Raw genomic sequence first — 14,509 nt, forward strand, 5'->3', positions numbered from 1 at the left:
ACTTTAGCTACCAATCTGATGGATGGTTTGCTGATGTCAGTGAGGTTATTATAAGCCTCTATTAAATCTCTAGCCTTTCCCTTTATGCAGAGTCACCGACATGTGAACTGAGTCAATGGTGAAACCCCAGGAAGTCCATAGTAGTGGAAGACGTTAGTTTAGATTTAACTGGATGAAATTAATCCCAGTTCCCCAAATAACTTTTTTTAGGCTGTTACAGTTTGTTTGGCCAATTCCAAAGTTTTGCCCATAATGAGTATGTCATCTAAATATGCCATGACCATGTGTATATGTTTCCGTAGAAACGCTAGGGCTGATGATAACCCATTTGGCAGTGCTTTATACTGTCAGAGTTGTCCCATCCAGTTGAATTTTAAGTAACATCTGTGGTCACCTCGTATAGGCACTGAATAGTAAGCATCTTTTAAAATCGATGCTGGCCATTGAAGTAACCTTTGGGAATTAATTGTTAAGCAGTAACAAAGGTATCTATGTTGTCAGATCATTGATGATGCGATGACCATCATCTTTTTTGTTTTTGATAGATATATTGGACACAAATTTTAATGGTTCGTGTTGAGTTTTCTCAATTACACCTTTTATGTGAAGCCGCTTCAGTTCAGCTTGCGCTTTTGATTTCCCTTTATCAGAAAGCACGAACATTCATTTCAGTATATGTTGAACTGGAGGGCTGTACTTGTGTATAAACTCTGTTGTATATCCCTGGATACTGCTTAAGATGTAGACATCGGTTGTTATCATGCTCCATGCATTCAGAAAAGAGTGTAATCTCCACCCAATCTCCGTGCCCACTGTTTGTAGGGAACCAGACCCACCTACCTCCATAGTTACCAGTGGCAGGTTTACCTTTTTGTAGGTTCTTCGCTGTTGTTGTAGCGCTGGGGTCTGGATTTATGGTTTGGTTGGCGTTGGAGGTCCCGCATCTTCCAAGAAGGCCGGCCTGGGCCATGGCCTCCTGCACACTTGTCTTTTCTTCTGCGGACCCCTCTTGCAGGTCAGCCCAGAACTGACCCGCAGTGCTCCCCTCTGATGGGGTAGAAGCACTGTGCAGCCCTCAAAGAGGTACTGCTGTGGGTTTATCATAGGGCCCACAGTGACCCGACTCCATCTCCCAGAGTCTGTCACGTTGGAGCAAAGCTCCATACACCGCTTCTTCCCGCTCCAGCGCTCTCGGGCGCTGGCCGCCGGCGGTTATTCAAAGTCGGACTCCTCTGAGTCCACGACCTTGTTTGTTTTGTGTCTAGCCTTTCCGCCCGGCCGCGTGGATCTGGCCGGTGCGGAGGCGACATCGGGCACAGCTGATCCCACTACGGGTGATCCAAGTGCCGCTGGCTGCCTGCTGCTCCACGGTCCTCCTTCTCCAGCTTTGTCCTTACTGTCCTTCCGTGGAGTGGATATGGCCGGTGTGGAGGACATCTGGCACAGCTGATCCCATCTAGCCCACCAGCTTTGTCGCAGCCCGTTGTTTCTGCACCTGCAATCAGCATGGAAATACAAAAAAAGACCGCAGCTCTTACCTGCAGGTCCAAGTTAAAATCGTTGCTACGGGTGAACATCGTTGCACCCCGTCTGCTGCCGTTATTGAATGGTCAAAAGTCAACGGCCCCATTTGAATAGTCTCCCACCCGGCCGTGGTGTTCTGGCTGGTGTGGGACCAATAGTCGGCACTGTTCTTCCCATTACAGGAGACTAACGTGCCTTTGGCTGCTGCTGCTGGCTGCCTGCGATTCCGCTGTCTTCCCCAGCCAGCTTCACTAGCAGCACTTGTGGACACTCCTTTGTTCAGCTTCCCCTCCTGTACAGACCCAGCGCGGGGAAACATTGGTTTTGCTCCCTCTCCCGCCCGGCCCGGTGTGGGAGCGAGTCGGGAGGGAAAGTCGGGCACAGGTCTTCCCATTACGGGAGATTAGCGTGCCTTTGGTTGCTGCTGCCGGCTGCCCGCGAGTCCATGGTCCTCCCCAGCCAGCTTCACTAGCAGCATTTGTGGACACCACTTTGTCCAGCTTCCCCTCCTGTGGCAAAACCCCAGCACGGGGAAACATTAGTTTTTGCTCCCTCTCCCACTCGGGCCGGTGCGGGAGCGAATCGGGAACGAAAGTTGGGCACAGCTGTTCCCATTACGGGAGTTTAGCGTGCCTTTAGGCTGCTGCTGCCGGTTGCCCGCAACTCCGCGGTTCTCTCCCACCAGTTTTCCCGCAGCCTTCATGGATCCGGTCCATGTTTCCACCTAAAGGTGAGTGGAAAGGAACGCAGAGTCTTCTTACCTGCTGTTCCTGGTTTTCAAATGTTGCCGCTAAGGGAACGTCGTTCCCCCTTGCTGTGACTTGTTGCAATGCGTGTAGCGATATGACACGCATGCGTCCTGGCGGGCTTCTTCACGTAGTCACTCACATGACTCCGAAATAAAATCTTTTTTTTCTCTCGTTTATGTACTATGTTTACGTATTCTGTTGTGCTGCAGCAAGTAAGAATTTCATTGTTCTATCTGGGACACATGACAATAAAACACTCTTGAACTCTAAGATTCCTTTCAGTATTAGCAAAGAAAGAAGATTTCAAAAGATATGATTATTTCTTTATCAAAATGTTTCTGTAAGTACAAAACTGCTTCGAGAAACATAAATGTTTATGGTCTTTATAGAACATGATCAAGTTTCCACTTAAAGTTTAGATTGAAATAGATCTGAACAAAATGGAGCAGGAAAAGCTGTAAAAGCTGCACAATGTTGGGTCGTCTACAACTATTCGACAGCCAGGGTAACACAGCTGATGGTTATCCATTACCCGGGATATCTGCAGGTTTAGGTTGTTATTGTCAAGTACTGAGGTACAGCGAAAAACTGTTTTTCATGCTATACAATCAAATCTAATAATACTGTACATAAATACAATCAAATCATAAATACTATCAAGCTTTTCACTGTACCTTGGTACACATGACAATAAACTGAACTGGACTGAATGAAACTCAAGTACAATAAATAGAGCAAAGGGGGAGATCCAAAAAAGTGTTAATGCAGCCAACAAATCGGTTCATCAATTCCCACCGTCAAAAATAACTAGTGGATTTCCGTAAAACGAGAGTGGAAAATATTTAGCCAATCAATTGAATATTGTGAATGAGTAATATACAAACTTAAAATGATGATCAGAATTTTTCTGCCTTTTCTAATAATTACAAGTGGAGTCTCATACTTCTGCATCTGTATCACAGCTGGCCAATGTTTGGTTGGATAAAGAATTACTTTGTGTGACCAAAACTTTGTGTCTCACTTCCAATGGACAAATTTGGACTGAGGAATTATTAGGTTTGATGTAAAGGCAATTGTGGGCAAAGTGCTGTAAGTGCTTTTTCATTTGAAGATATAATCAGTCCTTTAGCAGGAGAGAAATTATGCAGACCGTAGTCAAATATAAAGCCACACATTCAGACATTCTGTCACTAAGTTATATTTTTGAGCTGCCTTGGTAATACAACTGCAAAGGTACAGAAGTTTGAAGACACATACCTCCAGATTCAGGGGCAGTTTCTTTGCAGCATTATCGGGCAAACTGAACCATCCATTCACCAACTGGAGAGCGGCCCTGACCTCCCATCTACCTCATTGGAGACCATCGAACTACCTTTAATCAGACTTTACTGGACCTTATCTTGCAGTAAATGTTGTACCCTTTATCCTGTATCGAAACATTGTGGACGGCTTGATTTCAATCATGTACAATCCATGGGTTGACAGGATAGAATGCAACAAGCGTTTCACTGTACCTCGGAACACGTAACAATAATAAATTAAACCAAACTAAACAGAACCAATTACCTTTAGAATTTAAGATTGAATCAGGTTATTTTTCATAAAGGTTGTTTAAAAGTTAAGATATGTACATCAATGACATGTTTTTGATTTGCTTCAGGCCCTGGCATGTTGTGCTACTGATCTCCTGGCACTGTGTGTGCTGAGACCACCAGGGGAGTTTGCAACAGACATTGTACTCGGTAGTTCACAGAGGTATGGAGTGCCACTGTCCTATGGAGGGCCACACGCGGCATTCTTCGCTGTGAAAGAAAACCTTGTCAGGCTGATGCCCGGGAGAATGGTTGGAGTTACCAGGTATGCACATGCTTGCTATTGACCAGCCAGTGTCACACATGTGACACGGACCAACAATATTTTGTCATCATCTTTAATATTAAAAGAGAATCTAGGAAAAGGCAACTTTCTGTTGAATCCATGTGGAATGCATGTACTTCTTTTAGAGTAAAAAGGACACTGATGACTTAACTCAGCCGGTCAGGCAGCATCTCTAGACAACGTGGATAGGTGATGTTTCAGGTCATGATCCTTCTTCAGACTGATTGTATGGGAGAAATAAAACGCTCTAAAACAAAACCAGAGATATTTAAATGGGTACAAATGCTGTTTATTTGTGGCCCTATTACAGACAACTGTTTGGGTTTATGAAGGAGAAAAAGCCACAGATGTGAGGTGTAAAAGACATGAGTCACTGGCTTCAAAAGAAGAGTGGCAGGAAGGGTGAAAGTAGGGAGTAATTTCTATATTCTAAGAAATTAGACTGCTGATACCAACATTCACTAAGGTCCCTTTGTTTTTATCCAGCAATTAAAGATACAAAGCATCTTTCACCTATAGGACAAGATATTAAACAGTAGGATGAAAATTAAAAATAATTGCTATGTGGCCAACATTTTGACTCATAATTTCAAGAGTATAAAAATATTATATTGTTAAAATAAAATATAGCATTTTCACGTGAAAAACCGTTAAATCGTTTGTTTTTTTGCAGTGCATTGATTATCAATGTTCTAGATCAAAATATTTCCTTTATTTCCCTTTTGGAGTTTGAGAACAGTAGAGATTTCAATGTAAAGAAACTATTTCTGTAGACATTTTATTTTTGGGGATTTTTTATTTTTATGGTTTGGGAACTGCTCCATCCAAGACCGCAAAAGAATTGTGGATGCAGCCCAGGCCATCGCACAAACCAACCTCCCCTCCATTGACTCCATCTACACTTCCCACTGTCTGGGTAAGGCCACCAGCATAATCAGACCAATCCCGCATCTCCCCTCTCCCATCAGGCTAGAAAAATGCATGCCTCCAGATTCAGGGACAGTTTCTTCTCAAAGGTATCAAAGGTATTTTATTGGTCACATTCACATACACCGAGGTGTAGTGAAGTGAAATGCTTTTTGTCATTTTGCAGCACACAAAAAAAGAATACAGACATAACACCAATGAGAGTCTTAAACACAAAGAACATCCTCCCACAATGGCTCCCACCATGAGGGAAGGCACAGAGTCCAGTCCCCAACCCCAGTTTGCCGTGTGATGTTGCTCCAGCGTCGGGAGAGTCCTCACAGCGGCATGGGAACCCAAGAACGGCCGCCTCCGTACTGGAGGCCACGGCTTCCGAAGCCGACAAGGCCGCGCCGGTTGGAGCTCCACTACTGGCGATCTTGTCGCAAGATCATCATCAGGCAACTGAACCATCCTATCAACAACTAGAGAGCGGTCCTGAGCTGCCATCTACCTCATTGGAGACCATCGGTCTATCTTTAATCAGATTTCACTGGACTTTATCTAGCACTGTACGTTATTCCATATATCTGTACACTATGGATGGCTGGATTGTAATCATGTATAGTTTTTCTGCTGACTGTGACTTGATAGCACACAACAAAATACCTTTCCCTGTTCCTCGGTACACATGACAATAAATTAGACTAAACTTTGCAACTGGTTATATTGTACAGGGATGCTGCAGGAAAGGAGGTGTACCGATTGGCACTACAGACGAGGGAACAGCACATCAGGAGAGATAAAGCCACCAGCAACATTTGCACAGCTCAGGTAAAGTAGTCCGTTCTTTCAACACCAACATTAACATGAAATGTGCACATGATTTGAAATCAAACGGAATAGGTACAGCACCTTTTTTTCCCTGAGTATTCTATTGGTTCAACATAATGGTACTGAATGGAAATAATATTGGCTGGACTGTAATTTAAAGAAAGCTTTGGGTTTATCAATCTTCATATTCCATGATGAAAGGATTGCCTACTGTCGTAAATAACCATGATGCCTACAATATTGTATTGTGCAAGTGCAGAGTTGTAACTATATTAATGTAGCTAAAATAACTAAAGCTGATCTGTGACACTAAAGTCAATAAGTAATTGAATTATGACCATGGGTTAAAAGGAAAACACTATTTACGAACAATTCTCCAAGGCCCAATTATGTTTTCAGATTATCTCACGGATATTTATCTTTTCTTTCCAGTTCAACAATACTCTCTGCAATAATACAACCTCTGATTCAGTATAAGCATTGATGCATTCCAGTGTATCTCGAAGGTGGTAGAAAACAGGGGTTGATTTTGTAGTGATTGAACTAACATTGAAAGGTTTGTCTTGTATCTCACAATAAAACCATTTTCTATGCATTGACCAAACTGAGACCCTGAGAGTGATGATGGTGACCAACTAATTGTAGCATGTCTAGAGTTACAATCCTTCGGCACTGCCTCCAAAAGAAGAACGGGTGTTGGCAAGTGGGGGTGGAAGGAGGAGCAGGAAAAATGAAAAAACATTATCTTATAGAAACTTACAAAATTCTTAAGGGGTTGGACAGGCTAGATGCAGGAAGATTGTTCCCGATGTTGGGGAAGTCCAGGACAAGGGGTCACAGCTTAAGGATAAAGGGGAAATCCTTTAAAACCGAGATGAGAAGAACTTTTTTCACGCAGAGAGTGGTGAATCTCTGGAACTCTCTGCCACAGAGGGTAGTTGAGGCCACTTCATTGGCTATATTTAAGAGGGAGTTAGATGTGGCCCTTGTGGCTAAGGGGATCAGGGGGTATGGAGAGAAGGCAGGTACGGGATACTGAGTTGGATGATCAGCCATGATCATATTGAATGGCGGTGCAGGCTCGAAGGGCCGAATGGCCTACTCCTGCACCTAATTTCTATGTTTCTATGTTACAAGCTAATTGAATCACTGCAAAATCAGAGTTTTAATTCTACTTTCAAAATAGAGAGAGAGGGCACTGATTGCATCATCAATGTATGGGTTTATTTATTTTGAGCCAGTTTATAATTTTGCAAAGGAGATTGTGGAAGTGGAAAGGAGGATGAATATTTCCAGTGAAGGAATCTGAAAATAAGCGTGCCTTAGCAACTGGCAACGAGAAATAATTCCCCAAAATAGTATTTTCCTACAGTCTGTGTTATAGAGATCTTTATTACTCTTAATAAATTTACCTTGCATATATTCCACAGTTTGCTCTTTATAAAAATTGAAAGAACGTTTTTATTTCTGTAAAATTCTTAACCCTGCCTGCAGATTTTCCTTTGGCTCACAGCAAAGGAGCAGTGGATTAAGTTATAAGCATCCAATGCCTGGATTATGATGGCAGATGTACCTTTCATTAACAAGCAATGGGAGTTTCTTTTGGGACCATTTTAATGAAGAAATTACAACTCTGTAGGCATTTGTAAATGTTTTTGACTATATTTGATTATTTAAACTTATTTTCACGACTAAACATAAAGGTATGCAAAAGAGTAACCTGGAAACACAGAAAATAACAGAACAATACACCATAGGAATGATTTTTTTAGGCAACACAGGCGACTAGACTGTCACCACATGTTCACCGGTGTGTCGCCTGTATGGTTGTGAGTAGTCTCCTCAGAGGCCCAAAGAGTCGTAGCGTTTTTCTGGTTGTCGCTGGATTTTGAAATGTTCAAAAGATTTTGGCGTAAGTTGGTGACAGTGGGCTTGACGCCAATGAACGTAGCTTGACTTCTCCTGACGTAGGTTGTCGCCAGGATGGCGTAGGTTGTCGCCAGGATGACGCATGTTGTCGCCGGTGCTGACTTCGGTGAATTCGATTGTCAACCTACTTCAACTGGTGACTGAATTGTCTGAAGTTATCTTCAGTTGTCACCGACAGGGTCATAGCTTGTCGTAGCTTGTCGCGGGTGGACGTAGGTTGTCGTAGGTGGACGTCCTAATGGGCCACCGGTTGTCGGTAACTTGCCTTCGACTAGGTGGTAGGTTGTTGTAGCTTGTCGTAGACATTGTCGTAGGGGGATCCAGTTGGTGGTTTTTCGGCGACCTGCTACGACTATGGCAGTCGCCGAAAATATCGGCCAAATGGGACAGGCCCTTTGGGCCCATTGTGCTGAACATAACGTCAAATTAAACCAATCTCTTCTGCCTGCACGTGATACAGATACCTCCATTCCCTGCATATTTATGTTCCTGACAAAAACCTTTCAAACGCCACTTTTGTATCTGCTTCCTCCACCATCGCACCTACTATTCTCTGTGTAATTAAAAAACTGGCCCCACACATCACCCTTAAATAATTTCCCTTCTCAATTTAGTACTATGTTTTCTAGTATTTTACAACTCCAACCAGGGAAAAGAAGTTCTCACTGCCTACTCTATCTATGCCTCTCATACATGTATATAATTCTATCAGTTATCCCTTCAGCCTCTGAAGCTCCAGATAAAATTATTTGTTTGTCCAACCTATCCTTATACCTAATCCATGCAGTATTCTGATATATTTATTCTGCAACCCTCACATGCTTCCTGCATGGTGAGACCAGAACTGTACATAATACCCTAAATGCAATGTAACCAAAATTCAATTCTCTTCCAAATGCAAGTAAATCCTTCCGCTAAGAATCCTCTCCCAACGGCTTTCATACCACTGATACGAGGCTCACCAGGCTATAATATTCTGAATTATCCTTATTTCCCTTCTTAAACAAAGAAACAACATTGGCTTCAGAAACATCCTGTTGTTTAGAGAGGAAACAAAAATCTTCATCAATACCCCAGCTAAACGTTATTTTTAATATTACTTAATCCGTTCTTATCTGTATTGCTATAACTTGCTGATTTTTTTTGTTTGCATTCTACTTTCATATGTTTTCAGCAGTGTTTTATTGCAAATGTATTCAAATATATTGCAAAAATGGCATGTTGCCATTTAAATCACACTTGTTCTAGTTTTATCAATCTGAATTTGGAGGAAATTGACGTAACCCTCTGAAATATATAAGCTGAGGAATAACAGTTAGAGAAAATGAGCCTAGATCCAAAGGTTTTGTGTAATGATCATTTGGAATGTAAGAATTGTGTTTCCCTAATCAATTTGTGTTTGGCACATCTTGTAGCTGGAGTTGTAATGTACTTTGCTCCTTCTGTTTACATTTAGGCACTTTTGGCCAATATGGCGGCAATGTTCGCTGTTTATCATGGCCCTAAGGGACTGAAACACATTGCAAAAAGGGTACATAATGCCACGTTAATCTTAGCTGAAGGTAAGATTTATTAATGACAGTAAAATTTGGTTTAAAACCTCATCGATCAATGCACCTGATCTAAACTCTTTGTTTTTTTTTTGGTTTTTTAAATACATTTTTATTAGAGGCATTTGCATATCATAATCCAAACCGGTACAGACTTTGTTTAACGGTTACATATCAAATATCCAGGTTTCCAGGGGCCCAGTTACCAAAGTAGCTGGGATCCTCCTTTATCGGTTCCCTATAAACATTGCCTCTAATTATTTATTTATATTTATAGATAGAAAAAAATAAAGAAAGAAAGAAAGAGAAAAATAAATTATAAAAATAGAATAAACTATCAATAATACAACTTGGGAGATAAGTCCGTAAGTCAGAGAACATAACTATTCATCTAGTCCTGGGTTCAGGCTTCAGTCCGGCCTCCGTGCCGGTCCGATCTACCCCTTCAGGTAATCTATAAATGGAGACCATATTCTAATGAATAATTCTGGTTTGTCAATTAAGACATATCTAATTTTTTCCAAATGTAAGGTCTCTGACATCTCCATAATCCACATCTTGATTGTGGGGGTTGTTGGCCCTTTCCAAAATTTTAATATCAATTTTTTCCCAATTAATATACTGTAATCAAGGAAATTTCTTTTGTTTATTTTGAGTTTTAGGTAATGTCCTGATATGCCCAATATTATTAATTTGGGGTGGGGATCCATTTGGATTTTAACGACTACAGAGATTATTTTAAAAGTATCAATCCAGTAATTTTTAATTTTAATACAATTTACAAAAGTATGGGTTAAGTTAGCCATTTGGCATTGACATTTATCACAGATAGGAGAGATATTAGGAAAAATTCGATTTAATTTTGTTTTAGAATAATGCAGTCTATATAGTACTTTAAATTGTATTAAAGATGTCTGGTATTTAACGAACATTGGTGTATATGTTGTAGGCTTTCGTCCCAAATATCGTTCATTATAGGTTGAGCTAATTCCTTTTCTCATGTGATCTAAACTCTTTGTAATCAGGTTTGAAACGTGCTGGGCATAAAATACAGCACGATGTATTTTTTGGCACACTGAAGATTCACTGTGGTGTGGCTGCTCAGGAGATAGTTAGCAGGGCCAGCCAACGGCAGATAAACCTCCGAGGATATGGTGACTCCGTGGTGAGTTAACTTTCAGTTATTATTTTACTTTCTGGTGAAGAGTCTTAAAACCATTCTTCCTGGAACACCTGACATATTACAATGTTCTTTTGAGCACCAGCAGAATTACATAGCAACATAGAAACATAGAAAATAGGTGCAGGAGGAGGCCATTCGGCTCTTCGAGCCAGCACCGCCATTCATTGTGATCTTGGCTGATCGTCCCCTATCAATAATCTGTGCCTGCCTTCTGCCGATATCCCTTGACTCCACTAGCCCCTAGAGCTCTATTTAACTCTCTCTTAAATCCATCCAGTGATTTGGCCTCCACTGCCCTCTGTGGCAGTGAATTCCATAAATTCACAACTCTCTGGGTGAAAAAGTTTTTTCTCACCTCAGTCTTAAATGACCTCCCCTTTAACCTCACATTTATCTATATTATACTGCATCTGCCATGCATCTGCCCACTCACTCAACCTACTAGGTCACCCTGCAACCTCCTAACATCCTCTTCACAGTTCACACTGCCACCCAGCTTTGTGTCATCCACAAACTAGCTAGTGTTGCTCCTAATTCCCTCTTCCAAATCATGAATATATATGGGAAACAGTTGCAGCCCCAACACCGAGCCTTGCGGTACACCACTCGCCACTGTCTGCCATTCTGAAAAGGACCCGTTCATTCCTACTCTATGCTTCCAGTCTGCCAACCAATTTTCTATCCATGTCAACACCCTACCCCCAATACCATGTGCTCTAATTTTAGTCACCAGTCTCCCATGCGGAACCTTATCAAAGGCTTTCTGAAAGTCTAAATACCCTATATCCACTGACACCCCTTCATCCATTTTACTTGTCACATCCTCAAAAAATTCCAAAAGATTAGCCAAGCATGATTTCCCTTTCATAAATCCATGTTGACTTGGACTAATTCTTTTACTGCTATCCAAATGCCCCATTATTTCCTCTTTAATAATTGACTCCATCATCTTTCCCATCACCGGTCAGGTTAACTGGCCTGTAATTCTCCGTTTTCACTCTCGCTCCTTTCTTGAAAAGTGGGATAACATTAGCTATCCTCCAATCCACAGGAACTGATCCTGAATCTATTGAACATTGGAAAATGATCACCAATGCGTCCACTATTTCTAGAGCCACCTCCCTGAGGACCCTGGGATGCAGACCATCAGGCCCAGGGGATTTATCATCCTTCAGCCCCATTAGTCTACCCAATACTAATTATATTATGATCACTACCTCCAGGCGATTCCTTTACCTCGAGTTCTCTTATCATATCTGGTTCATTGGACAACACTAAATCCAGAATTGCCTTTTCTCTGGTCGGCTTCATTACAAGCTGCTCTAAGAATCCTTCTCGGAGGCATTCTACAAACTCTCTTTCTTGAGGTCCTGAACCAACCTGATTTTCCCATTCTACCTGCATATTGAAATCCCCCATCACCACAGTGGCATTACCTTTGTTACATGCCAGTTTTAACTCCTGCTGCAACTTACACCCTACATCCGGGCTACTATTTGGGGGTCTGTAAGTAACACCAATTAGTGTCTTCTTTCGCCTTTACAATTCCTCAATCCACAGTGACTCTACCTCGTCAGTCCCTATGTCTTCCCTCACAAGGGACTGAATTCCATCCCTCACCAGCAGAGCTACCCCCCCCCCCTCTGCCCACCTGCCTGTCCTTTCTATAGGATGTATAACCCTGAATATTAAGTTCCCAGGCCCGATCCTCCTGCAGCCACGTCTCAGTAATCCCCACAATGTCATATCTACCAACCTCTAACTGAGCCTCAAGCTCATCTACTTTACTTCTTATACTTTGCGCATTCATATACAATACTTTTAATCCTTACGCATCTCACCTTTCACATCGATCCCTATTACACTTGGCCATACTCTCCTATCCCTTTGTGAGCTTCCTTTCCCATTAATTCTGGGGTTATTAACCATCCCTTTACTCTCTTTCCCTTTAACTCCATCCTCGACTATCCCATTTGACACCCCACCCCCCTTATTCTATTTAAAACCACCCGTGTAGCAGTGGCAAACCTGCCTGCCAGAATGCTGGTCCACCAACTGTTAAGATGCAATCCGTCCCTTTTGTACAGTTCCCCCTTACTCCAAAACAGATCCCAGTGATCTAAGAATCTAAATCCCTGCCCCCTGCACCAGTTCCTCAGCCACACATTCAAGTCCCGTATCTCCCTGTTCCTGGTCTCGCCAGCACGAGGAACTGGAAGCAAACCGGAGATAACAACCCTGGAAGTCCTGCTTTTCAACATTTTTCCGAGCTGTCTAAAGTCACTCTGCAGAATATTCATCCCCTTTCTGACATCGTTTGTTCCGACATGCACTACCACTTCTGGCTGTTCACCTTCGTCCTTGAGGATTTTCGGCACTCTGTCCGTGACATCCTGGATCCTGGCACCAGGAAGGCAGCACACCTTCCTCGAATCCCGTCTGTTGCCGCAGAAACCCCTGTCCGTGCCTCTCACAATGGAGTCTCCAACTACAACTCTAATTAACAGTGGTGCACATTGTTTTAGGTTGTTTCAGGCAACTAGCAAATAAAATGGATCTCCACTTTCCCTATATTAGAGAAGAGAACTCAGCCAGAGATCCACCTTAGTGATTCCAAACCAGGAGTGGGCCTTCTAGGCCATTAATTGCGGCCTTTTGAATGAATCCAAATTTTGTAATTGGCCAAATAAAAGATGTCACAAAATGGAGAATCTCTGTATTTGCAACGCCCGCTAGGCCTCTTTCTGTGAAAGTCTGGACCCTAGATAAAAGTTGGGGATAAGGTGAGGTCCGGATGTCCTTCCTTTTGTTAATATGTGTGAGGGTTTTGCAGAAGAACTGAGCAGGTTTGCAAATGCATGATTAGGATTGGTCATAGGATAGGGTGATGAATATTGTTAATTATGTTGCAGAGTGTTTGTGCTGCTATCTTGTGATTGGTTAAAGTGTGAAGCTGTGTTCAAATTGTTTATACTACCTGGGAAAATGTTTCTTTACTTTGGATGATACAAATACATCGATAGATGCTCCTGAGCACATCATCAGTGATGTAACCTAGGGTCATTGGGTGTTTCGGGTCTTTCAACATCAGACACCCTCACCCAGGTGGTTCATCAGACCACGACGTGTTCAGGTGGCATTCGCTCCTCCCCATGGACCTCCTCTCCTGATCCAGAGCCACCTTGATGCCTTTTCCGCTGCCTCTGTGGTGTTCTTGATGGCCCTTCTCCTTGCCACTCCGTTGATGCCCAGTGCATTCAAGGCTTTGTAGAGTGATTGCCCTGCAAAACCTCTGCAGCCAACCTCGATGGGCATACAACTTGCCTTCCAGCCCTGCTTACGGCAGTCTATGACCAGCTCTTCATACTTGGCCATCTTCCTCTCGTGGGCCTCCTCCAGACGGTCCTCCCACGGCACTGTCAGTTCCAACAAGACGATGTTTTTGGTCGCCTCTGAGACCAGGAGGATATCTGGCCTCAGGGTGGTCGTGGCAATGTGCTGTGGGAACTTCAGCTGTTTCACCAGGCCTACGGAAAGCTGCCAGTCCTGCGCAGTCGCCAGGATTCTTGACTGATTCCTGGCTGCTGTGGTTCTTGGCAGCTGCACTCCGGCCTTCACGAAGGTGATCATTTGGGTGGTGGGGCGTTCTCGTCTGTCTTCCAACTAGATGGAAGTTGAGGATAAGGTGAGGTCCAGATGTCCTTCCTTTTGTTAATATGTATGAGGGTTTTGCAGAAGAGCTGAGCAGGTTTGCAAATGCATGATTAGGATGAATTAGCCCTCAACGTAACAGAACAACTTCACGCAATACTCCAGAAGGAAAATATATATTATTCAATCACTTTGGATGAATCAACTGATACTACTGACTCGGCGCAGGTTTTATACTTCATTCGGGCCATAACAGAAGATTTTTTTTTGCAACGAAGAGTTACTCCCTTTGGGCACTCTTACGG

The 14,509-nt window shown here is 42.8% G+C and overlaps 1 protein-coding gene across 1 annotated transcript in view; it reads left to right on the plus strand.

The window, feature by feature from the left end:
• Positions 1-14,509, plus strand: part of gldc (glycine dehydrogenase (decarboxylating)) — a 148,883-nt gene that overhangs the window by 72,029 nt on the left and 62,345 nt on the right. Inside the window, exons 7-10 of the mRNA XM_055632629.1 lie at positions 3,934-4,130; positions 5,795-5,891; positions 9,277-9,382; positions 10,396-10,535. Coding sequence (XP_055488604.1) covers positions 3,934-4,130; positions 5,795-5,891; positions 9,277-9,382; positions 10,396-10,535 — 540 coding nt within the window. The remainder of the gene's footprint in view (positions 1-3,933; positions 4,131-5,794; positions 5,892-9,276; positions 9,383-10,395; positions 10,536-14,509) is intronic.

This window comes from Leucoraja erinacea, chromosome 3 (assembly GCF_028641065.1).
Source record: "Leucoraja erinacea ecotype New England chromosome 3, Leri_hhj_1, whole genome shotgun sequence".
NCBI classification, from domain to species: domain Eukaryota; kingdom Metazoa; phylum Chordata; class Chondrichthyes; order Rajiformes; family Rajidae; genus Leucoraja; species Leucoraja erinaceus.